General features: G+C 51.7%; 1 protein-coding gene across 2 annotated transcripts; it reads left to right on the forward strand.

The window, feature by feature from the left end:
* Positions 1-5,999: 5,999 nt before the first annotated feature.
* IGSF8 (immunoglobulin superfamily member 8) lies at positions 6,000-24,649 on the forward strand. 2 transcript variants are annotated; one of them, XM_053277999.1, is made up of 7 exons: positions 6,000-6,355; positions 11,291-11,665; positions 13,709-14,188; positions 15,490-15,915; positions 18,124-18,528; positions 20,224-20,361; positions 21,063-24,649. In XM_053277999.1, exons 1-6 carry the CDS (start codon positions 6,283-6,285, stop codon positions 20,337-20,339), a joined length of 1,875 nt encoding a protein of 624 aa, XP_053133974.1. In that variant the 5' UTR covers positions 6,000-6,282; the 3' UTR covers positions 20,340-20,361; positions 21,063-24,649. The 2 variants fall into 2 exon arrangements, with proteins under 2 accessions (XP_053133974.1, XP_053133975.1); XM_053278000.1 differs by lacking the exon at positions 6,000-6,355 and adding an exon at positions 8,073-8,227.

Here is a 24,649-nt window from a genome sequence, read left to right on the forward strand (position 1 = left end):
TGTGTGCATGTTGTAGGCACAACAGGGCTGGGTTTTTGGAGGGGCTGACATAAAGGGACACTGGATCCCGTGGGCCTCCTTTTCTCGGCGAGGCTGCAACCTTTCCAGATTTGGCGGCAGCTAGGGATGGCTTCGAGAGCTGGCTCGAAGCTCACAGAGGCCACTGGAGGCCACCCGAAGTCTTGTTGTCCCACATCGGCAACCCGGGAAACGGAACAAGGAGTGGGAAACGTATCCAATGAGCCTCGGAAGGAAGATGGATGTTTATCAGCACCGCTGCCCTCAACACCCGCAAAGCTGCGTAAATAGACGGTGCCGGAGCAGGACTGCCAAATCCTCCACAGGGAAGCCGCCTCGCCGAAGAGGCCAAGGCTGCCCGTCTCTGTCGGAAGGAACAGCAGCCCGCTGGGGCTGGAAGGGGGCCCCCTAAGCTGCAGGAGAACAGTGTGGGGCAGTTCTCTGATGCAAGAGGTGACCCCCCAAATTCAGGGCAGCCGGCAAGGAGGCCTCCACCCCGCCGTGGAAAGAATGCCGTTGTGTTATCCCAGATGGGGGAACGGCGGAGGACGTGACCCGGGCCGCACAGCATGTCGAGGACGTGGAAAGAAGAAGCAAGCAACAAGCCCCAAGCCCCATAGTCTCCTGCCTTCCCTCTTAATGACAGATTCACGTGGGTTGCTGGAGCTGGGAAGAACTCAAGAATGTGGCTGGGATCTAAGGTCACAGCCTCATCCCTCTGGAAGGAGCAGGAATAGGAGTAGAAGCACAATTTGGAGGGGGACGGGCCCTCAAGCAAAGGCTCCCAAGACGGGGTGCTTAGTTCTAGGTGCGGGGTTGAGTTCAGGAGTGCCATTCACTCTTCTGAGAAGGTAACGTGAAGCCGGCAATCCGCCCTCAGCTTCTGCTTTCCTTGCACTTAAAACCATCACATTGATCGATCAAGTTTTTCTGACGTTGCTGAAAAGACAATGACTACCCACTTGGAACGAGAGCGGGTCTGGTGGCAGCAAGCAGGACTTGCCCCCTTAGCTAAGCAGGGTCCACCCTGGTTTGCATTTGAATGGGAGACTAGAAGTGTGAGCACTGGAAGAGATTCCCCTCAGGGGATGGAGCCGCTCTGGGAAGAGCAACTAGGCTCCAAGTTCCTTCCCTGGCAGCATCTCCAACGAGACAGGGCTGGGAGAGAGACTCCTGCCTGCAACCTTGGAGAAACTGCTGCCAGTCTGTGAAGACAATCCTGAGCTAGATAGACCAATGGTCTGACTCAGTATATGGCAGCTTCCTATGTTTCCTAATGTGTTTAGAGCTACAGTCCCCATCTTTTTGTGAAGGCACTCGGCTTTTTGGATAGCGCTGAAAATGAGTACAAATAGTCATACTGAGATTGTAGTGATGCAATTCTCTTCTCAACTCAAAGCAGGAAAGCAACAGCTAGGAGCACTTCCGGACGTATTCTTTGTAGCATCACCCAATCTGGTTTTTGTTTTTTTAAAGTGCATGTTTTATTCTCTTGATTTTAAACGTTTCTGCGGTTAGGGTCTCTGTTAGGTTCATGGGGACTGTAGGAGGAGAGAAAGAGAGGAGGTTCTGAAGGACGGAATTTGAAGAGCAGGTGCTTAAAATGATGATTGCCTTAAAGTTCACCAGTGACTATTCCGGATTCAGGTTTTTGGGGCACCTGTATCTTTATCCGTGATGAAGAAGCAGCATTTTCAGGAAGTGAAGCTTGTCCTGCAGAAGAGAGAGAAGCTGCATTGACAGAAATTCTCTCTTCGGGCACTTAAGAGTTTTTGCATCTGACTGCCTCATTCCCATGCCTCAAAGCACACAGGGTTCCCAGCTACAGGAGTTTGTGTGTGTGTGTGTGTGTGTGTTTCCTTGTTAGACACTTCCCTCCTTCTTTACTGATTGCATTGGAGTGGTGGCGAGAAGCCAAACTCTGGCCAAGAGATCTACAGGGCAGTTGCCAAATGTTCCAAATGTTCCTCCCTCCCCGACTCTGAATTCAGCTCACGCTGGCGTTCTTGGGTATCCAGTGACTTCCCCTGGGTGGAAAGGAGGAGTCCTGGCGGGGGGGCAGAGCAAGCGAGCATGGTTTCCCTGGGTGGGAGGGGAGCGGATTCCGTGAGGGTCCGCACACACTCTCTCTTTGAGTCCCGAATTCCACCCCTGGCCTGCGTGGGCTCCAGGAATGAGCGGATTTCTATGAGAGCAGTGTCCACAATGCTTTCAGCCGAGCTCAATACAGCTGTGTTGTGGGGGGGGGGAGGCCTCATTTGGAACGGCTGCTTCCTCTGGGCTCCGGAGAGGCCGGCCTGGATCCTGCCAGGTGACGGTCAAAGCAACAGCATAGACTTCCTCCTCCGTCCTGGATGCCTTCTCACATGCAATGCTCCCTCCTTCGTGTGGAATTCCGGGCCAGAAGCTCGGAGGACAACTGGTCTTGTGGCAGCAAGCAGGGCTTGTCCTCTTAGCTAAGCAGGGTCTGCCCTGGTTGCCTATGAATGGGAGACTTGATGTGTCAGCACTGGAAAATATTCCTCTTCAGGGGATGGAGCCGCTCTGGGAAGAGCAGAAGGTTCCAAGTTCCCTCCCTGCCAGCATCTCCAAGATCAGGCTGAGAGAGACTCCTGCCTGCAACCTTGGAGAAGCCGCTGCCAGTCTGTGAAGACAATCCTGAGCTAGATGGACCAATGGTCTGCCTCAGTATATGGCAGCTTCCGATGTTCCTAAGTGCTTTCATGTTCTTCAAGCAGGGTGTGCCCCCCCTCCCCCGGTTGCTTGTTCCTAGCAATTGATATTCAGAGGTAGACTGCCACTGACCCTGGAGGGTTTGCACAACCCCAGAAATGGAATGGTGGAAGCACCGTCCTGCCAGCCACACAACTCTGCAGTTGGAAAAAAAGCAGATCCCTTGCAACTAGCTGATCAGCTGCAACTGCTGCCAGCCAAGAGAACCCCCCTCCACAGGGGAATCTATTCTTTTGGGGTTATGGGGACACATGGTGGCTGCTGTGGGAATTGCTGCCTCTCGAGCATGTGCTACTATGCATAGAGATGAACACTCCGCATGTTGTCAGGCGGGGCCGTTTTGCATGCTTCTCCCAACCTAGGCAGGACCCCACGTGTTAGAAGATGCAACATCTGAAAGCGGCTTTTCTCCTTCCCTCTTCTTTGAATTCTCATTTCTTGTTATTCCTTCCAAATTGAGCCAGTGCAAACCTGCTCACAGTGTTGCTCTTGACCAATTCGGAAACCCTTTGCCTGTTTATGCATCTGGTGAGTCCTCCTTCCTTTCAATATAAGAAATATACGGAGGAAACTGTCTGAAGCAGCCACACATGGAAGCATTTCTTAGGAGTCTGTGTAGTCCACGAATGGGGGAAAGTGTGTGTGTGTGTGCTGCTGCGAGAGATGGACATGGAATCCAACACCCCCTGATGCGGTGATGGCAACTAGCTTGGATGTCTTTAAAAAGGGCTCGGACAAATTCATGGAGGACAGGTCTATCAAGGGCTACTAGTCTACTAATCTAGGACCAGCAAACGGAGGTACTTTTTCACACAACCCATCATCCACTTGTGGAATTCTCTGCCACAAGATGTGGTGACAGCCAACAACCTGGATGGCTTGAAGAGGGGTTTGGACAAATTCGTGGAGGAGAGGTCTGTCAACGGCTACTAGTCTGAGGGCTATAGGCCACCTCCAGCCTCAGAGGCAGGATGCCTCTCAATCCCAGTTGCAGGGGAGCAACAGCAGGAGAGAGGGCATGCCTTCACCTCTTGCCTCACCTCGAGAGGAGAGCTGGTCTTGTGGTAGCAAGCATGACTTGTCCCCGTAGCTAAGCAGGGTCTGCCCTGGTTGCATCTGAATGGGAGACTTGATGTGTGAGCACTGCAAGATCTTCCCTTTCAGGGGATGAAGCCACTCTGGGAAGAGCATCTAGGCTCCAAGTTCCCTCCCTGGCAGCATCTCCAAGATCGGGCTGAGAGAGACTCCTGCCTGCAACCTTGGAGAAGCCACTGCCAGTCTGTGAAGACAATACTGAGCTAGATAGACCAATGGTCTGACTCAGTATATGGCAGTTTCCTATGTTCCTATGCCTGTGGGCTTCTCAGGGGCATCTGGTGGGCCACTGTGTGAAACAGGATGCTGGACTAGATGGGCCTTCTTGGGCCTGATCCAGCAGGACTCTTCTTAGGTTCTTATCTCTTAAGCGTAAGAAATGAGTTAGAACATTTCTTCATCTCCGCTCCACAGCTACCGCCCGGGACGGACAGGGACTACTCCGTGGTGGCACCGGGGTGTCTGGGAACCTTCTCCAGACACACTGGCTTGGAGTCAAGTCTGATGTCTTTTGCCATTTAAGAAACAAAACTGCCCAAGCCTTTTGACATTTGGCATAGCTAGTCAGTTGGGTTTGGGGTGACTTCTGCTGGATTTTAGGAGTTTATTTGCAGCCAAAGTCAGACTTCTACATGGGGCAGTTTGTAGGGATTATATGGTGTCTGATTGTATTTTGAGGCGTTCCTTTCATGGGACTCTGACCTAGGGGTCTTGCACTGAAAGGAAGGGCCACCAACCCTCCAGGGACAGCTGGGAGGTCTCCAGAAACTGGCATCCATCCCGACATGATTCTTGAAAGCAGTCTTGGATATTTTAAAGGCTCGGGATTGTGAATGAATATTGGGAGTGGGGGGAGAGGTGGGTGGGTGGGAGAATCTGTAAGAATTGCCTCTGGCAGAAAGGGCAATCCTACTGAAAGGTGGCCCGAAAATTGTACTAAGCCAATAAAATTAAAAGGACTATAAGAATAGCTTCAGTCAGATTCAGAATGGGCAATCCTACCGGCCTGACCATGTTATTCCGCAGATAAAATAAATAATGACATCCACTTGCCCCCGTCAGTGTGTGTTTTTCATTGGGCAGTTTTAATCTCTTCTGGAGGACTAAAAGAGAAAAGAAAAAGAAGCAGCATATTGGCCTTTTGAACTGGGTTTTTTCATTGCCACTTTAATCCAGTTTGAAATGGGCAGTCCTTTGACTTGGATCGTCATTTGGATATATTATGATGATATTTGTGCTTGGGTTTTGTTAGGGGTGTGCGTGCATGCATGCGTGCAACCAACCTTGCATGTTTTCAGAACGACGATGCCTCTGAGCATACACAGAGTCCTCACATTCCTGCCAAAGCGTGCCTGTGTCCTCCCTGCAAAAATGTTTGCCTGCCCCCATCGCTGTGTGCTTCTCGGTGGGCGGTTAAGATTTTCTCTCTTCTGGTGGACTTTTTAAGCCTTTTGAATTGAGTTCCCCCAGTTTGAAATAGTCATTCCTGCTGGATTGTCATTTTGTATACCTTCTGATGATATCTGCAGTTGATTTTTGTTAGCAGCATGGGTGTGTGTGAGAGAGAGCGCGAGAGAGAGCCGTGTGAAGTCAGAGGGGACAGAAATGGGCTGGATGGATGAATGGCCAGACTCTCTAAAATCTCGGCCTCCCTATTTCTTCTCCCAACCCTTCTCTTCTCTCTCCCACCTTCTTTGCTCAGATGCATTAAAACCTCCTCCCTCTACCTGGGTAATGTTCCGAGAGAGACACCCCTACGAACTGAGCAGAGAGACACCCTGTTAAAGTGGTGCTTCTCTTCTATTTAACCCGGGGAGAGCAACTGGCCCTATCCATCCCCAGCACAGCATCCCTCCAGCGGCTGTCGGACGCTGGGGTCTACTTCATCGGCTCTCTTTCTAGCGTGTGAGCCCTTTGGGGACAGGGAAACCACCTTATTTATGTATTATTTTTCTATGTAAACCGCTTTGGAAACCGGTTGAAAAGCGGGATATAAATCGCCGCCGTCCGAACTTGCAACCAGCAGCAGCCCGGCGAGTCTGCAGGCTGGAAATGCCTCTGAGCATGCGCAGAGTCCAGGCCTGCCTGCCAAAGCAATCCAGGGTCCTCCCTGCAAAGCCAGCCCCCGCCAGAGACACGCTCCTTTCCTCCCTCCTTCCCCGCAGCAGCAGCAGACATCTGCCTGGCAGTGGCAGGCAGGAGGCGGCGGAGGGGGGCCGCTTGCAGCCGGGGAGGGAGGCGTGGCGAGCCAGGGGGAAGCAGCGGGCTACCTCTCTCTGGGGCCGGGCGAGCGTCCAGGAGGAGCCGCTCTCGCTCCTGCTGCTGCTGCTGCTCCGGGGCGGCGCCTGCTGGCCCCGATCCGAGGAGGCGCCTTTGCCTTGCGCACCTCTCTCTCTCCATCCGCGCCGCGCCACTTCCACCGCCGCGGATCCCGCCATGGATGCTGCTACGGCCCGGGCGCAGCCGCCCCTCCTCGGCTTCCCTCTGCGGCTGCTGCTGCTGCTGACCGGTGTGTGTGCGTTGCAGGGCGCGCGCGAGGCGGCGAGGTGCTGTCCAGGGCAGGCAGGCGCTGCGTGCGCGGGTTGGAGGAGGGTGTGTGTGGAGGGGGGGGTCTTTCCCTGCAGAGCTGGCCAGGCCTGCAGGCAGCATGGGAGCGGGCAGGATTGGTCCCACTTCCTTGATCCTAGATTGGAGTCTCAGAGGAGGGAGGTGGGGGGCCCTTCGCCAAGCCCCACCCCGGCTCCCTCCCCCCCTTCCCAATTTGAGCCCGATCGCGGTCCCCCCTCTCCTTGCCCCCTCCCCAAAGCATCTGGAATGGGGGGGGGGCCGCTGGGATCCAAGAGCCGGGCCAAATCCTGTGCTTCCAGTGTGCTGGGCGCGTGTTGATGCTTTTCCTGGGCTTTGGCTGGCCTGGGCCACGTGGTGGGGTGGGGCAGGGGGTGGTGGTGGCTTCTTTGAATGCCCCCTTCTCACTGCCAGGCCCAACCCGAGGAGTGGCATCAGCAGCAGGGAAAATTCTGCCCTCCACACCCCCATATTTCCCCCCTGGTGGGGAGACTTGCCGGCCTCCTTGAAAACCCCTAAAGGATTGGGGGTGGGTGCGCTGATTGTCCATTTGTGCCTCCCGCATCCCTTCTTGCTCTCTGCTGCCCGGGTGTGCATGCAGTTTTTCACCTAGCTAGTTGCAAAGTGAGGGTGAGCTATCCCTTAAGATTGTGGGCAATTGACAGCAGCCCCCTGGGGAAAACAATCTGGGCGCTATCTTTGGTGTTTTTTGTTTCTTTGTTTTGGACACATTTCAAGGCTAGTGCAGTTTCGTTCCTGGCTCCATGGAGAGGCTTTTTCTTCAGGCCTGACTTGGCTGAGCTGTGGTTTTCGAGGGAAAAGCATTTCCTGACTAGGAGAATTTTAAAGCTTCAGAATGGGGATTTAAAAAAAAAAATATATATATATCAGAGTGGAAGAGAGCCGGGTATTGTCTTACCCTGGTTTGTGGAATGCAAAAGCAGGCAGTCACAAGATTTGTGGGCCTTCCAGATCTGGATGTCTGGTTTCTGCCTTTTGCAATCCCCTGATAACGTCCCCCTAATCTGAAACTGGCTTGGCGTTTTGGATCGACAGCTGGGGAGATGGGGGGGGGGTGAGAGAGGGACAGATGGGGGGGGAAAGGGAGGGGTGTTTGCTGGTGGCAGCTGGGGATATGTGGGGGAGACTGAACTGTAAGTGAAATCTGAAGGCCATATAGATAGAGCGCTGACTGAATACCATTCAGTATAAATTTGGGGTTTCTTTCCTCCATTTCTTTGGCAAGTCTCTTGGTTTTAGTTTTAGTGGGTTTTTTTTTGCAAACTCAGGATCCAGCTAGTCTAGCTTTCTGACAATGGATGCCTCTGGGAAGCCCTTGACACTAGGTTTCTGCTGCTGTCACTCCCTGCAAATGGCACTCGGGGGTAGACTGCCCTTAAACATGGAGGTTCTGTTTTGCTGTCATGGCTAGTCACCATCAAGAATACCGATTTTTGATTATAAATCTGCCGTAAGAAAAGGGGTTGGGGGACACTTCTGCCCCAAGCCGTTCCTGAATGCTGCTTTGCTGATGATATTGTGAACCGTATATAGAGTTCTGATGCTGCTTTGCTGATGATACTGTGAACCGTATTTCTGCCCTGCTCTATAGAGAAAGCAGGGCAGAAATATTTTAAACAAACAGGTACAATTTAAATAGGCACGGCTGCGTCTCAATCCTAACCATCTTTTATTTGAATTTGCTTTAATGAATAATTCCTTGACCATGACACCCAAGTGGGATACAGCCTTATTCATTGATTCCAAGAGATAATGGAGAGGAATGGAGTTTTACAGATAATTCCTGGGAATGTTGGTGAGGATTGCAACCTTTTAAATAATTTTTATTTATTTATCTAATTTTATATTGCGCCTGACTGACTCCACAGGCTCGAGGCGGTTCACAAAAATAAACACAAGAAAAACAAAATAAAACAAACTATTTTAAAAACAGCAATTGAAATTGCTGAAAATAATAATAATAATAATAATAATAATAATAATAATAATAATAATAATAATAATGTAAAAAATAAGAACATTCAGAGAGTACTAAAAGCCTGGCTGAAAAAAAATGTGTGTTAAACCACGGATTTCTATAGGGAGAGCACCCCACAGCCTGAGAATGAAATACTTCTTGGGAATAATGCTGAGCATTGCAACCTTGCAAATAATTCCTGGGAATGATGGTGGCGATTGCAGCCTTTTAAAGACTTCTCAATAAAACCCAGAGGATTGCTGCCTTCAGCACTGGAGAATCGGTTTGCAAAACACTCTCCGTTTGCAAGGATGACATCTTTGTTTCCCCCGGAGTGCGGCCGTGATGGACTGACCTAGATCTCGCTCTGGCCCATGCGCGACCCAGATACACACGTGTCTGCGTTCGCAGCCGCCGCCTTCCGGAGAAGAAAGGACCTTTGTGTTTTTCCACACTGCCGTCGGCTGCCCCACTGGGTGCTGTGTTTGTGCTTCGGGGCATATTGGCACGGGGGATATGAGCATCTCTGCGCAACCCTGCACGGAGGTATTCTCCTCTTCTCTGTACTCCTGCAGGGCTCTGGCTTCCCTCGCCCCCGGCCTGGATTTTCATAAAAAGGCTTATTTATTCTCCCTTGTTTTTCCCATTGGAGAGGATCTTTCCGCCAGTTGTTGTTGCGGAGGACGGGGGACACTAGGGAGTGGTGAGAGGTTTGTGCCTGCTGTTCTCAGAGCCTGGGTCCCCAGGCAGACTCATTTTGCTTAATGAGACTGTTGTGGAATTAACGGCTTTTTTCTTTCTTTCCATGGGCGAGAGAGGATTGATTTGATTCCCTGCATGAGCTGGATTGGAGTTGGGGCGGGGAAGGCCTATAGTTGTTTTTCTGGGGTGTGCAATTTTAAAAAAATGTACTAGACACACTATGATCACTCATATAAAAATCAAATAAATAAATGGGAACAGTGCACAGCTTAAACAATGCACAACTTGGCTTGAAGCAGGAGAAGGGTATCCACCCCAGCTTGTCAGGTCTGGGGCTGTAGCTGGTGAGGTCCCAGGTTCAATCCCTGGCAGGCTCTTCTTGTAGGGCTGGGAAAGACTTCTGCCCAAAACCTCGGAGAGCTGCTGCCAGTTGGTGTTCGCAATACTGAGCTAGATGGAGCAAGGGTTTGACTCTGCATAAGGCAGCTTCCTGCCACCTCTGTTGAATAGCTGTCTAATATTCTACGACAGTGTTCCCTCTCACAGGGATTCCCAGATGTTGTTGTCGACAACTCCCATAACCCCCAAGCAAAGATTGTTGCAGCTGGGGGTGCTGGGAGTTGTAGTCAACAACATCTGGGAATCCCTGTGAGAGGGAACACTGATTTTAGGGCAGTTATTTCCAGGTTTTTGCCCTTCGAGGGGGCCTTTCCCGCTGCCAGCATCTCTGCTGTGGAACCCCTAGTGTGTTGCAAAAGATTCCGGGGAATGTTCTGAGGTTGCACACTCCACTCAGACGGAGTGCTCATTGTCGCCCCAGATGAATTGATCATACCTGAAATCATGGCCAGCACTTCCTCCACAGCTGCATGGTACAGGCAGAGACGACCCTGATGGGGGCTAGTCCCCTTTCCAAAACCTACCCTTGCAAGCTGTAAAAATGGCCCAGAGGTGGGGAGAACTGGTCTCTGGGAAGAGAGCTGGTCTTGTGGCAGCAAGCATGACTTGTCCCCTTAGCTAAGCAGGGTTCATCCTGGTTGTATATGAATGGGAGACTTGATGTGCGAGTACTGCAAGATATTCCCCTCAGGGGATGGAGCCACTCTGGGAAGAGCATCTAGGTCCCAGATTCCCTCCCTGGCAGCATCTCCAAGACAGGGCTGAGAAAGATTCCTGCTTGCAACCTTGGAGAAGCCGCTGCCAGTCTGTGTAGACAATACTGAGCGAGATGGACCCATGGTCTGACTCAGTATATGGCAGCTTCCTATGTCCCGGTGAGGGCAGAAAGTTGCCCGTTTCTCTCTTTTTGTGCTTCTTGCCAGCTTTGCAATGAGTTTGAGGAGGAGCTTTCCCAGTAATCTGCCGCTTGAGGTGACTGCCTTGCCGTGCCTCGTGAAAGCGTCGCCCCACAGGTACAGGGACTCAGCAAGGATGGACAGGCTGTCCATCAGAAAAGCCATGACTGATCCTTCTCCTGGAGGCTCCTTATTGGGAAAACCCCATTTACTCCTGAAGAACCTTCTAGGATTGCCCAGAACTCCCAGAACGGGGAGAACCAGAGTTTAGGGCGCTTTCCAGATTAACCCTTACCCCAGAGACACTACGGACTGGCAAAGTGTGCTTCCGTATCGCCTGTGTATCGACATTGCAATCCCTGCACTGTCAGCCAGGTGCCGTTCACATTTCTGATGCCTTCTTTCGGGGTTTATTGCTGCATTACAGTCCTACAACGTTGTTTTAAAAAAAGAAAGCTGTATTGTCCCATTGTAGAAGTTTAGAAAAGACTGTCCCTACTCCCTTGCTGCTGGCTTGGCGCGACATCCTCTATTTACGGTTTCAATACGATTCTGTCTTACCATGTAATCTGGAAAGCACCCAGTAGAGGATTGACTGGGGGTCCTGTTCCTTTGGGGTGAATAATATAACCTATATTTAACACATTTTTTTAAGGGGGTTGTCTTGAGTTCAGGGTTGTCTTCGATTCGGGTAAATAGTGGTTTTCAGCAGTCAGCAAAACAGTGGAATTGTCCCAGTGCTTTCCCTGCTGCCGCCTTACATGACCTGTTTTCCAATTCTATCGAGTTGTTAAAACAATTAACCTAGGGCTTGGGGCTGATGTGCAATCCCATAATTTTGCTTGCTCGCAGGTGGCACGTCCCTGGCCCCCTCTCGCTAACCCCATGTCCTCTTTCTGCACAGCCCTGAGCAACGCAAGGGAGATCCATCTTCCGCCGGGGCCTTTGTACCGCGTGGAGCGCACGGCCATTTCCATCCCCTGCAACGTCTCTGAATACGAGGGGCCCACCTTCCAGCATTTTGAATGGTTCGTGTACCGCCCGGCGGCTCCTGACATCTCCATCGGCGTGATCAGTACCAAGGACCCCAAGTTCCCCTACGCCATCTTCGGGCCCCGGGTGCAGACAGGGGACGTGTCTGTGAGGCGGGTGCGAGGCGATGCGGTGGAGCTGCGTATCAAGGAGATACGGGCAGAAGATACGGGCATCTATGAGTGCTACACCCCCACCACTGACTCAAAATACCACGGCAGCTACAGCAGCAAAGTGGAGCTTAAAGGTATACCCGGCAGCCTCTTTTCTCCATCATTTCTTTCTTCTGTTGTCCTCCCAGATCAGGTTTTGAATGTAAGTAATAAGAACAGCCCTGCTGGATCAGGCCCAAGGCCAGCATCCTGTTCCACACAGTGGCCCAACAGATGCTTCTGAGAAACCCACAGGCAAGAGGTGAGGGCATGCCCTCTCTCCTGCTGTGACTCCCCTGCAACTGGGACTCAGAGGCATCCTGCCTCTGAGGCTGGAGGTGGCCTATAGCCCTCCGACTAGTAGCCACTGACAGACCTCTCCTCCATGAAGTTATCCAAACCCCTCTTCAAGCCAGGTTGTTGGCTGTCACCACATCTTGTGGCAGAGAATCACCACTTTTAAAACGGTCCCCTTTTGCTCAGTTAGCAGGGGGCTAGGTCAGAATTTGGGACCTGACAAAGAAAGGCTATGATTTCTCAGTGGCCGAGGCTCTCCACCCCACAGGGCGGGGAACCTCGAAGCAGCTTTTCGTTTCTCTTCTTAAAAATGTATTTAAATATTATCCTCTCCGTTTTTACAAATCCATAAATTCACAGTCAGTAATAAGGAAGGCAATAACACTTTTATCTTCTTCCTGACAGATGCCTAAATACGTCCTTATGGCACCAGTATAGCTGCCAGATATGCACTGTTCATGTGCTATTCTTTATTTTGGAAAATGCATAATAGGTCATGCAATCATTCATCAAGGTTTCAGGCAAGAGGCTTTCTAGCTACCCAAGATGCTCTTCCACCGTGCTCTGTATTTAGCTGCCTGCAGGAGGCCAGGAGCAGCCAGAGTCCCAACTTGGAGTGCGTTCTACAATTTAGGGCCACAACCAGGGTTCCCTCTAATGGGGACTCCCAGATGTTGTGGACTACAACTCCCAGAATCCCCAGCTATAATGGCTTTTGCTTGGGGATTCTGGGAGTTGTAGTCCACAACATCTGGGAATCCCTGTTGGAGGGCACACTGGCAACAACAGAGAAGGCCAACATTATTCCAACAAGTGGAAGAACAGCTTTTGTTTCCCATAAAGTCCCTTGATCTTCTTTAATTTTCTTCTTCCTTCCCCAAATCTGAGTACATTTCATGTAGCTCAACCGAGCGCAGATGCTCTTGAAAAGACCAACGTGTAGTTAAGCCCCTGACTTATCTGTGTCTGTGTGGCATGCAAACACTTTACATAACCTCGGACTGGGATTTATTGTAGCAACGGTGGTGATTTGGAGGTTGTCATCGGTGTCCTCCTCACCGCAGACGTTCTTGTATACGGGGAGAACTAAGTTAATCCCTTCAACAGGTGGGAAGAGCAGATGGCTTCGGAAGCCAGCTTTGTCGGCTAGCCAAGAGCTGGCAAGTGGATGCCCACTGGACCGGGCATTTGGAGGATGTCATGGGGAGGGGCAAATGGAAATGCTCATATGTGGCGTGGGCTTTTTTGGGCGGGGCGTAGCTCAGTGGAAGAGCATCTGTTTTGCAAGCAGAAAGTCACAGGTCCCCTCCCTGGCAGCATCTCCAAGCTAGGGCTGAGAGAGACTCCTGCCTGCAACCTTGGAGAAGCCGCTGCCAGACTGTGAAGACAATACTGAGCTAGATGGACCAAGGGTCAGACTCAGAATATGGCAGCTTCCTATGTTCCTAAGTTTAATGGTTTAATGGTTTTTTAGGAAGTGTTAATTGATGTTTATATTTCTATTTCTGTTTTAATTGTTATTGGTTTTAACGGTTTCTGTTTTAATTGTAAACTACCCTGAGCCATTTTGGAAGGGCGGTATAAAAATCGAATTAATAAATAAACAAACTCCCAAGTTCCCTCCCTGGCAGCATCTCCGAGATAGGGCTGAGAGAGATTCCTGCCTGCCTGCAACCTTGGAGAAGCCGCTGCCAGTCTGTGTAGACAATATTGAGCTAGACAGACCAAGGGTCTGACTCAGTATATGGCAGCTGCCTAGGTTCTTATTTGTATGTTGAAAATGGCCCCCGTTGAAATCTGTCAAGGACGGCCGCCGATCCCCTTTCTGTGTCCTCCCACAGTTATTCCCGACAAGCTCTCGCTTTCCGCTGCTTCTCCTTCCGTTGCCAAGCCCCATTTCCGGACCCACGGGGCCCCAAGGGCTTCCCCGCCGCAGGTGACGCTTTCCGAGAGCCAGGATCTCCAGCTGACGTGCAGCGCCGTGAGCGAGACCCGCCAGCACACCCACCTCTCCCTCTCCTTCGGCTGGTCTGCTCCCGAGGCCCCGACAGACCCCCAGCCTTTGCAGGAGGTGATCGGGGTGCGGCGCGACTTCGCCGTGGAGGCCGGCGGGCCTTTTGCGGAGCGGCACCGGGCCCGCGAGTTGTCCGTCGCCAAGCTGGGCGACCGGCAGTACCAAATGGTGTTGGGTTGGCTGAGGCCCGAAGACTCCGGGACGTACCACTGCACGGCCGCCGAGTGGATTCAGGACCCGGACGGCAGCTGGCAGCAGATCGCCGAGAAGCGGGTGGCGCTGGCTCAGCTCACGGTCCGGACCGTAGGTGAGTTGGGCTCGCTGGGAAATGTCCCCGGGGGAAATCTCCTCTCTGGTTTTTAGAGGGAGAAGCGTCTCTGGCACCGTCTTACCCGCCATTTTGCTGTTCAAAGGGGCAGATAGACACCTCCCGGGCAAGCAGCGTCCTTCATAGTCCTTCATAGGGAAGAGAGCTGGTCTGGTGGCAGCAAGCATGACTTGTCCCCTTAGCTAAGCAGGGTCCGCCCTGGTTGCATATGAATGGGAGACTAGAAGTGTGAGCACTGGAAGAAATTCCCCTCAGGGGATGGAGCTGCTCTGGGAAGAGCATCTAGGCTCCAAGTTCCCTCCCTGGCAGCATCTCCAAGATCGGGCTGAGGAAGATCCCTGCCTGCAACCTTGGAGAAGCTGCTGCCAGTCTGTGTAGACAATACTGAGCGAGATCGACCAAGGTTCTGACTCAGTCTATGGCAGCTTCCTATGTTCCTATAGTCCTGTGGAAGCAATGGAGGGAACATTCCGGCACATTCTGGCGAAACCATTCTGACCCCATAAGCTCTTGTAGCCTGACCTCTCCCAGCTATCATTGACGAAGGGCAGTCTCTCATAAAGAAGCACACTTTCTCAGTGATCCCCCCCATTCCTCCTTGCTGCCAGAATTTGTTCCAAACATTTCCCTCCTGCCTCAACCTTCTTCCTGGTTGTGGCTTCTCTCGCCTTCCTGCCCATAAAAAGCTGGTTCTTGGCTACCATCCTGGGTGTCGTGGGTCCTTCCGAAACCTGGCGGGCGCCTCGTCCCTTCTGGACAGCTCCGAACACAGGACTGGGGCTGAATCAACGTATGGCAGTAGCCACTTTGGTTTATGGGCCAAATACTCTTTGGCCCTCAGCAGACGGTCTGTCGAATTGGCTATGAAAAGGGTTGGCGAGCTGGTCTTGGCGGAAGGGAGCATGAGTTTTCTCAGCAGGGCCTGCCCTGGTTTGCATTTGGATGGGTGACAGCATCCATGCATGAGCACTGTCTGCTCTATCGTGTTCCCCTTAGGGGCTGGTGCTCAGTAGTAGAGCCTCTGCTTTGCAGGCAGAAGGTTCCGGGTTCAATCCCTGGCAGCATCTCCAGGTAGGGCTGGGAGAGACTCCAGCCTGCAACTTTGGAGAGCCGCTGCCAGTCCGTGCTGACAATACTGAGCCAGATAGACCAATGGTCTGACTCAGTATGAGGCAGCCTCCTGTTTCCTTATGACCCACGGAGGACTCCGTCTCCTTTGTCCAGCCCATTCCGCTGATAATCCGGCCTCCTGCTTTTCTGCCTCTGTGCTCTGCTTCCAGCCAGCCAGCTGGCCGTGTCAGTGAGCCCCGCCAAGGTCCGGGTCAGCTCCGGAGAAGCCCTGGAACTCCTCTGCAATGCCTCGGGCGTGGATCCGCCTCCTTCGCCCCACGTGGCCTACTCGGTGGGCTGGGAACTGAAGAGGGGAGCCGCCGAGGAGGGGCGTCTCGTGGCCCAGCTGGAGGCGGACGGAGCGGTCGCTGTGGGCCAGAGCTACACCAGCCGGGACGTGGGCAACCGACACGTCTCCCTGCAGAAGCTGGGGGCTCCCCCGGGCACCTTCCAGCTGCGGGTCGAGTCAGCCCAGCCCGGGGACGTGGGCACGTATCAGTGCGTGGTGCAGGCCTTTGTCCGCTCCCCTAGCGCGGAGCTGCGCCAGGTGGCCAGCAGCAGGTCTGAGGCCTTGAGGGTGGACATGAAATCGGAAGGTATGTTCCGCACGGCAGCGCTCGCTCGGGCTCCCACCGATTTCCCTATAGGGGTGTGTGTGTGTGATAATTAACCCCTGTAAACACAATTCCTGCTGCTAGACCAATTGGGCGAACTGTGATTGGGATTGCTGACTGTTGAGGGACTTCATCTGGAGGTCAGCCATTCTCCCCCCCGCCCCCGGCAAGCATAGAATTGTAGAGTTGGAAGGGACCTTAGCGGTCTTCTTCCCCTCTGCTCAGTGCAGGGAACTGCGACAGGATCCCTGACATCCCAAGCCGCCCCAAACCTCCAGCGAAGGAGGGCCTGCCACTGCATGAGGCGGGCTGTTCCACTGTCTAACAACTTTCACAGTTATGTGACCTAGACCCACTTCCTCACAATTTCCACCCGCTGGTTCTAGTCCTGCCTTCAGGAGCTAGTCTGCTCCTCCTCCAATATGACTGCCTTTCAGATATCTGAGGATCCTTGAGGCTCTCCTCTCTCCCCTTCGCCTTCTCTTCTCCTGGCGAAACAAATCGAGCCCCTTCGATGGCTTTTCATCTAATTCCTAGAACTCATCATGGTTTTAAATTGTTTTTGTCTTTTAGTTTTTTACTTTAGCCTGTGTTGTCTCATTGTAAGCCATTCAGAGCCGTAAGTTTTGGGCAGTATATAAATATGCTAAATCAACAACCACAGCTTGGTTTCCAGGCCTATTATTTCTTGTTTACACAGTCAGACAGGTGTTATTGATTGACTGGTTTGTTTTATCCAGACATCGGAGGCGTTCCCAAGGACCTGGGATGGCTGAATTTTATTATCAATATTGTTATTGTTATAGCTATCGTCGCAAAATATAGGCTGCTCCCAGTAAAGTTGCTTTTTGTAATTGGCTGGTGGTGATTTCTGTGGCCCCGATGGTGTTGAGGTGCTCTTCAAGGTCTTTTGGAACTGCACCCAGGGCGCCAGTGACCACTGGGATTATTTTGGTCTTCTTCTGCCACAGCCTTTCAATTTCAATTTGTAGATATTGCTATGTCGATTATTTTGACTCGTTTTCCTTTCTTCTCAACTACAGTTATGTCTGGTGTATTGTGTGGCAGATGTTTGTCTGTTTGTAGTCAGAAGTCCCATAATATTTTTGCATCTTCATTTCCAACAACTTTTTCAATTTTATGGTCCCACCAATTTTTGGCTACAGGTAGTTTGTACTTTTTGCAGATGTTCCAGTGTATCATCCCTGCTGCCTTGTCATGCCTTTGTTTGTAGTCAGTCTATGCGACATCATCATCATTATTATTATTATTCATTCAATTTCTATACCGCCCTTCCAGAAATGGCTCAGAATGGTTTACACAGAGAAATAATAAATAAATAAGATGGATCCCTTCCCTGTCCTCAAAGGGCTCACAATCTAAAAAGACACATAAGATAGACACCAGCAACAGTCACTGGAGGTACTGTGCTGGGGGTGGATAGGGCCAGTTGCTCTCCTCCTGCTAAATAAAAGAGACTCACCACCTTAAAAGGTGCCTCTTTGCCAAGTCTGGGTTGCCCTGCCCTGAACCTGTTCCCATTTCACAATGTCCTCCTTTAAATGTGGGGCCCAGAACGGGAAATACTTTTGAACAGTGTCTCCTTGGTGTTTCAGTGTCGCCCCCAAACTTTTTACACCCAGTGCCATTTTACGGGACACCTTCTCTTGTGGGCGAGAAGGAGCCTGCCAATTTCAGGGTGTTTTTCACATAGCAGGCTTTGCTGTAATAAATAAATCATCACCAATAACCGTAATGTAATAAATAAATAAAAAATACTGCATGTTCAAAGCTGTCCCCCCCCCCGCCAAAAAAAGACGCAAAAAGTGGATTTTTTTTTTAACCCCGGATATAGACCGGGCTACCCTCTTAACGCGCAATGAAAAACCCGAATCGTGTGGGAAGCGCTCCCCGATCGCTCGCAGGGACTTCGGGGTCCGTCTGGCTGATATGTCCCCTCCATTCTGGAGAGAGCTGTGTGAAAAATGCCCGAGTGTGTGGTGGGGACTAATCTACCAGTCTCAGGGGAGCAACAGCAGGAGAGAGGGCTTGGGCTTCTCAGAGGCCTGTGGAGGGCCACTGTGGGGAACAGGATGCCGGACTAGTCGAGAGGCCTCCTTGGGCCCGATCCAGCAGGGCGGTCCTTCAATTCTGGTTCTCTGAGTGCTTCTCTTGTTTCCCCCTCGGCAGCAGTGGAGCTCCAGGCCACGGCGTGGCTGCCCACCCCCACCATCTACCGCGGGGACACGGCCGAGCTGCTCTGCAACGTCTCCGTGGAGTCCACCCAGGCCGTCCACTTGGCCCTCAGCTGGTGGGCGGAGCTGCCCGGGCGGGAGGTGGAGCCGCAGGGCCTCGCGCTGGCCTCGGTGAGCCGCGAAGGCGTGGCCGAGCTGGGCCGCCGGCCGTCGGGCGGCCCGGTGAGCGTGGACAAGGTGGGCCCGCTGAGCCACCGGCTGCGCCTCCACGGGGTGCAGCCGTCGGATGAAGGGAAATACCACTGCGCCGTGACGGCCTGGATTCGCTACCCTGACCGCAGCTGGTACAGCGCTGGATCGGTGAAGTCCAACGTGGTCACCGTGTACCCCTATATGCAGCGTGAGTCACATGTTCGTGGGTGGGCTGAGGCAGCACGAGTCCAAGCGACACTTCTGTAGGGGCTCTTTAATGCTCCACATCAGCAGCAGTGCTCCCTGGAACAGGGGTGGCTGACTACAACACCCATCATCCTCAACTGCAGAGGGTTATTTCTTTCTTTCTATCTATCTATCTATCTATCTATCTATCTATCTATCTATCTATCTATCTATCAGCTTTGTATACCGCCTGATATGTATATCTCTAGGCGGTGTACAAAATGTAAAATATTTAGAAGTCACCAATTAAAATACACGCCGGTAAAAACAATAGAATAAAATTATTAAAAAGTTTTTTCAAAAATTACTAAAAGGATTAAAATTATTTCTAACTATAAGCCTGAGAGAATAGGAGGGTTTTGAGGTTCTTCCTGAAAACAGAGACGGAGATGCTCTTATTTCAGCAGGAAGCTTATGCCAAAGCCCAAATTTATTCTTTATTATTCCTTACTCCCAAATTATGGGAGTTGTAGTCAGCTTTATCTGGTAATCCCGGTTACAGGGAACATTGACCAGGAGCCATCTTAGGAAGAGGCATTCCTTCCCTCCTGTGTGGGAGTCAAGGGGAAGGCCTCTTTTGAAATTGTGCCTGCCAGCCGCAGGTTTTATATACACTTCCTTTAAAAATAATCAACCTATATTTGAGAAAAGAAGTGTTGCCCAATTAATCAAGAGAGGCCTTTTTGGTCAATAACAAAGGCCAACAAAAGCACTGTTTTTGATGAGGATAGTAATTATTAATTATAATACTTATTATTAATGATCGACATCCTAGCGAACGGCGTGCTTGCAGAAAGACCTAAGAACATAGGAAGCGGCCTTATACTGAGTCAGACCCTTGGTCCATCTAGCTCAGTATTGTCTTCACAGACTGGCAGCATTTCTCCAGGGATTCAAGCAGGAGTCTTTCCCAGCCTTACTTGGAGATGCTGCCAGGGATTAAACCAGGACCTTCTGCATGCAAAGCAGATGCTCTATCACTGAGCTGCGGCCCCATCCACAACATAGGAAGCTGTCATTAGCCCTATTCACATGTGTCCAGCACTCATACAAATGTACAGCGTACACAGTATAGTTTTTCACACATTATGTTGAACACAGGTACAGCAGCACACTTCCTGTCAGTGCATTTGAGGGGCATGTACTTTTCACTCTTAAAACCAGAGCATCAGAAGCTGCCCTATACTGAGTCAGGCCCCTTGGTCTATCTAGCTCAGTATTGTCTACCCAGACTGGCAGCGGCTTCTCCAAAGTTACAGGCCGGGGTCTCTCTCAGCCCTATCTGGGAGATGCAGCCAGGGAGGGAATCTTGGACCTTATGGATGCAAGCAGGCAAATGCTCTTCCCAGAGCGGCCCCATCCCCTAAGGATATTATTGTACAGTGCTCACTTTATGTTTAGCCTCCCATTCAATTGTAAACCAGGGTGGGCCCTGCTTGGCAAAGGGGACAATTCATGCTTGCTACCACAAGACCATCTCTCCTCCCTAAAAGAAGGTAGGAACAGCCATCCACACACAAACGTACGAGTGTTCAGACACCTGTACAGTCGTACAACCTAATGTCTGGATCCTCCTTCTCCTTTATTAGCTAGATTAAAGCTTTCTTGGTTCTCATACTGTGTCTGATCAGCCTCTTCTCTTCCTTCCTCCCGCCAGCCTTGGACACTTTGTTCATCCCCCTCGTGGCAGGCATTTCCAGCGCCCTTTTCATGGGCATCACCGTCCTTGTTTCAGTTACCTGCTGCTTCATGAAGAGGCTCCGTAAGAGGTGAAGGCTGCCGGTCCGGGCTGGAGGTGAGCAAAGGGGGCGGAATGAAGTCTAGTTGTGGGGCTGATGGAGAATAGGAGCTTGTTGGGGGAGAGTCGGCGGCATCCTGCATTCCTTGGCAACCTGCCCTTCACTGCATCCTTCATTCCAGCCAAATGTTTGTGGACGGAGAGAGACTGTTAGAACAATGCATTTTCCCTTCGCAATCCTCTGGGCATGTAGACCTTGAATATTCACCACATATTTGATATCCATATTTGGTTACTTCAGTATCACCTGACAGAATTGCTAAGCCGGCATGCAATGGCATTCAGTATCTGATGGATGACATGTAGTGGTATGTAGTATTTAACAGCTTGCAGACGATGAGATGTTACTATTTGATGATGGCCCAAATCGAAACAGCTAGAGAGACCGTTTCATCTTAAATTACATAAGGCATTCTGGATGCACATTTTGCTTCTGACGTTCTGTAGTTGGGATCTGGTCAAATCTGAAATGCTGCTGATACATTTTCCTTGGCCCCCCCCATGCCTCATTTATTTGGTTTGTCTCATTTTGAGTTCTCCCAAATCATGCACGAAATGGTCCCATTTGGGGCTGTACAGAGCTCTCCCATGCGTGGCTGCTCAGAAATCGTATTGGCCTGTGAATGCCCAGGATTTAATGTGAGGGAGAGATTTTCCACCAACTGACCTCCTCTTTCTTCCTTCCTTTCTTTCTGCAGGCACTTCCTCCATGGTTACTTCTTCGGCGACCCTGTTTTCTAATTGTTAAAAACTGTGATCTGCTTTGTCCTGCCTCAAACAACTCTCCGGGGGCGCTGGAAGCCTTCGCCCCTGTTTCCTCCTTGGATTGATTGCTAACTCTTGCCAGGACTCGTCTGCAGCCGGATGGGCTGGGGTGGGCGGGCTCCTAAGCAGAAAGCCCCCCCGCCCGCCCGCCCCAAGCTCTAGCTATTTGGAACGGCAGCGTTCTCCTCTGGATGACAAATGGCGTTACCCTTCCCTTTTGTTTCTGTAATGGAAAGTCCTTTGGTTGGCTGGTGTGTGCGTGGAGGGAGGCTAGACTCTCAGTCCTGGCATCTTTTTCAAAGACGGCTCTCAGTCCCAGGCGAAGCATTTTCTCTTGATGTGTGAGCACTGTCGGATCTTCCCCCGAGGGGATGAAGTTCTGGGAAGAGCATCTAGGTTCCAAGTCCCCTCCCTGGCAGCATCTCCAAGATAGGGCTGAGAGAGACTCCTGCCTGCAACCTTGGAGAAGCCGCTGCCAGTCTGTGCAGACAATACTGAGCTAGATAGACCAATGGTCTGACTCAGTATTTGGCTGCTTCCTATGTTCTTTCCTGTCCTCCTCCCCAGCCTGGTTGTCCACCTTTGGACAGTTTCGTTCACTGCCAAGCCCCTTACCCTCCTTTCCACCTTTTTCAGAAACTGAGCTGTATTTCTAGTTTAGGTGGAATCCATCCTTTTCAGGATGGTTAGGACACGGGGTGGGCGGGGTCGGGCGTCTCACTGGACACCTGAGATCCTGCCGAATGACACAATTCCGTGCGCATTCCATCCTCCCCCTTTTTAAAAGCAGGGGGTGCAGGAGGGCATTTGGGCACCCCGCTGGTGCCCCAGTAAATTGCCGCCTGAAGCAGCCGCCTCACCTCGCCCCAGGGAAAGGCCTCCTCCCTCTGCCTCTTTTTTGCAGAAGATTTCAGAGGTCTCCTTCAAAGGCGTCTCCCCCTCTGAAGCCGTGGTGAGCTGGTCAAGCCTCAGGTGGACGTCGCCTCTCAGAGGGGAGATAACTTGTGGCCCAAGTGCTTCGGGTTTAAGCAGCGGCTGGCAGCAGACCCGCAATCTACCGAAAGGGTTAGAGAACACGAGCGGGAGGCATAGCCCTGGGCTACCCAATGAGGAGGTCGTCGAGGTTGGCAGCCCCTAGATATGGGGGAGGCCACAGTAGGGAGAGAAGTGGGAGAAATCTCCATTGTGCCAAATGAGCTGGTGTGTTTGGGGGGGGCACAGATCACTGTGAGCTGCAGCCCCCCCGTCTCCAGAGCCCGGGGGGGGGGGTTTGAACCTCCTCCCCCCCCCCCCACCTCCCGGTCTTAGTTTCCCGGCAGCCGAAGCTGCCTGCAGGGACATTTCGGAGGCATCGCACTGAGCCGTCTTCGCAACGGGACCCGCCTTGTTGGCCCCAGCGAGGCTGATTCCTCCCCAGGCGCCAGGGACGGAGCAGAGAGACCCCACGGAAGGACCCTTTGGCCAGAGCTGGACTCGTGTCTATTTTTGTAACTCGGTTGCGGAAGAAGAGCTCTTTCTGCATCCCTGTTCCCCCAGCAGGCTGTGGACCCAGCTCCAGTTGTGAGTGTGATGCAGAAACCTCGGACACGGAAAGCCAGTGTTCGGGGCTGTTGCAGTCCTCTGGAAAGGGACACAGTGGTGTCACCAAAAACCGTGTGTGTGTGTGTGTGTATGTATGTAGACTTTTTTTGTTTACATCAGTGATGTAAGGACGTCACTGTCCTTATATGTGCATGTTTACATCAGTGATGAAGGCCCCATCAACTCTCAGTGTGGTTACCTAACTACATAATGTTCATGCCGCTTGTTTGGGCTGAAGCTGATAATACTCGGGATGGTTCCCCTGCCCTGACACCTTGTAGAGATGGCCCTTCTCGCTGTGCAGTGCTGTGCTTTGCCCAGCTCTTGGTGGGGGTGGGGGCTCCTTAAAGAATAATTATAATTAATTATAATTATTATTAAACTTTATTTGTTAGCTGCTCCATAACAAATTGTTCTCTGGGCGGCCCACAACAGAGGATGGATACATACAATAAAGACACACAACCCATTAAACCCTAACAGGCAAAAAAAAAGGTGACTACTAAACACAACACAAAGCAGCATCAAAAACTCATTTTTAAATTAGTTAAAAATCAGATAAAACCGGAAACGCCAAATTTGAAAACCCGAATTTAAAAGGCCTGGGTGAAGAAAAAGTTTTTACCTGGCGTCCAAAAGAATAAAGTGACAAAGCCAGGCAAACCTCGCTGGGGAGGCTATTCCATAAACTGGGTGCCACCACCAAGAAGGCCCTCTGCCTGGTAGCCACCTACCTGACCTCATTTGGCAGGGATACCTGGAAGAGGGCCTCCAAAGAAGATCTTAAGGTACGGGTAGGAACGTGTGAGGCAAGGCGCGCTCTCAAGTAACCCGGCCCCAAGCCATTTAGGGCTTTCAGGGTTAAAACCAGCACTTTGAACTGGGCCCGGAAGTGGACTGGAAGCCCGTGCAGCTGACAAAGCCCTGGCATGATATGATCGAAACGTTCGTCTCCTCTTCTTGAGCCCCTGCGCCATCTTGGAAGATGTGCACGGAGTGCTGAGAAGCCCTTCCCAGCGCTTTCCCCAGAGAGCGCTTGGGAGAGGATTCAGCCCCTCGTCGAGGGCCCTCTCAGCACTCAGACGAGTGCGGTTCTGTGCAGAGGACAGCGTAGTGGGAAATGGCTCCCCCATTGAGGTGGGGTGTTTTTGGTTTTTTTTGCCAAAGGGGCTTGGAAAAAAAGCAGAGCTCTCTGGTAAGATAGATAGATAAACTCTTGCAGTCTTTGACCAGTACAAAGATCACTGGTTTGCACTTTTTCTATCAGTGTGTCTTAGCATTTGTGGCAACCAGAAGCCATCTTAGTGAAGTTTGTGTGTGTGTGGATGGAGGCGTGCGTGCGTGTGTGTGTGTGTGTGTGTACCCCTTTCCGTCCCTGCTGCATGCAATTGACCGTTCCTGCAAGGGGGTGCCCCCTTCTCCTTCTCCCCTCTCAGCTGCATTGCTGCCGAAGGCGGCTAATGGAAGGAATGCGGGCCCTTTTCGGGGCAGCTGTCCCAGGCGATCAGCTCTGTGACACACCGGTGGAGACAAGCGGCAGACACCCAGGACCGCCCGTTTCGCCGGGCCGAGAATCTACCCAGAAACCGCATGGTTATTTTCTGACCGCCGGCGTTTATTTTTAGCTGTGTTCCGATACAGAACTCGGCAGGGGAAGGGGATGAAATCATGCCGAGTGGGAGGCACCGCCACATGTCCACGGGGATCTGTGGGCAGCAGGCTGCGCTCGCAGCAGCGGAGGCTGGCTGATGGCGTGGGCAGAACCTCGCAAGGCTCTCCTGGGCCTGTGGCTAGAAATATTGGCGTGGGGAGGAAAGCAACCACGACAAGATGCACTCAAGAGGGGCGGCATTGCCAGTCTGGTGAAGGGTGGTGGTTTACCAAGGGGTTGGATGCACATTTGTTCAACAATTTTAATAAAATGTAATTTTTCATACCA

This window comes from Hemicordylus capensis, chromosome 14 (assembly GCF_027244095.1).
Source record: "Hemicordylus capensis ecotype Gifberg chromosome 14, rHemCap1.1.pri, whole genome shotgun sequence".
Classification (NCBI taxonomy): domain Eukaryota; kingdom Metazoa; phylum Chordata; class Lepidosauria; order Squamata; family Cordylidae; genus Hemicordylus; species Hemicordylus capensis.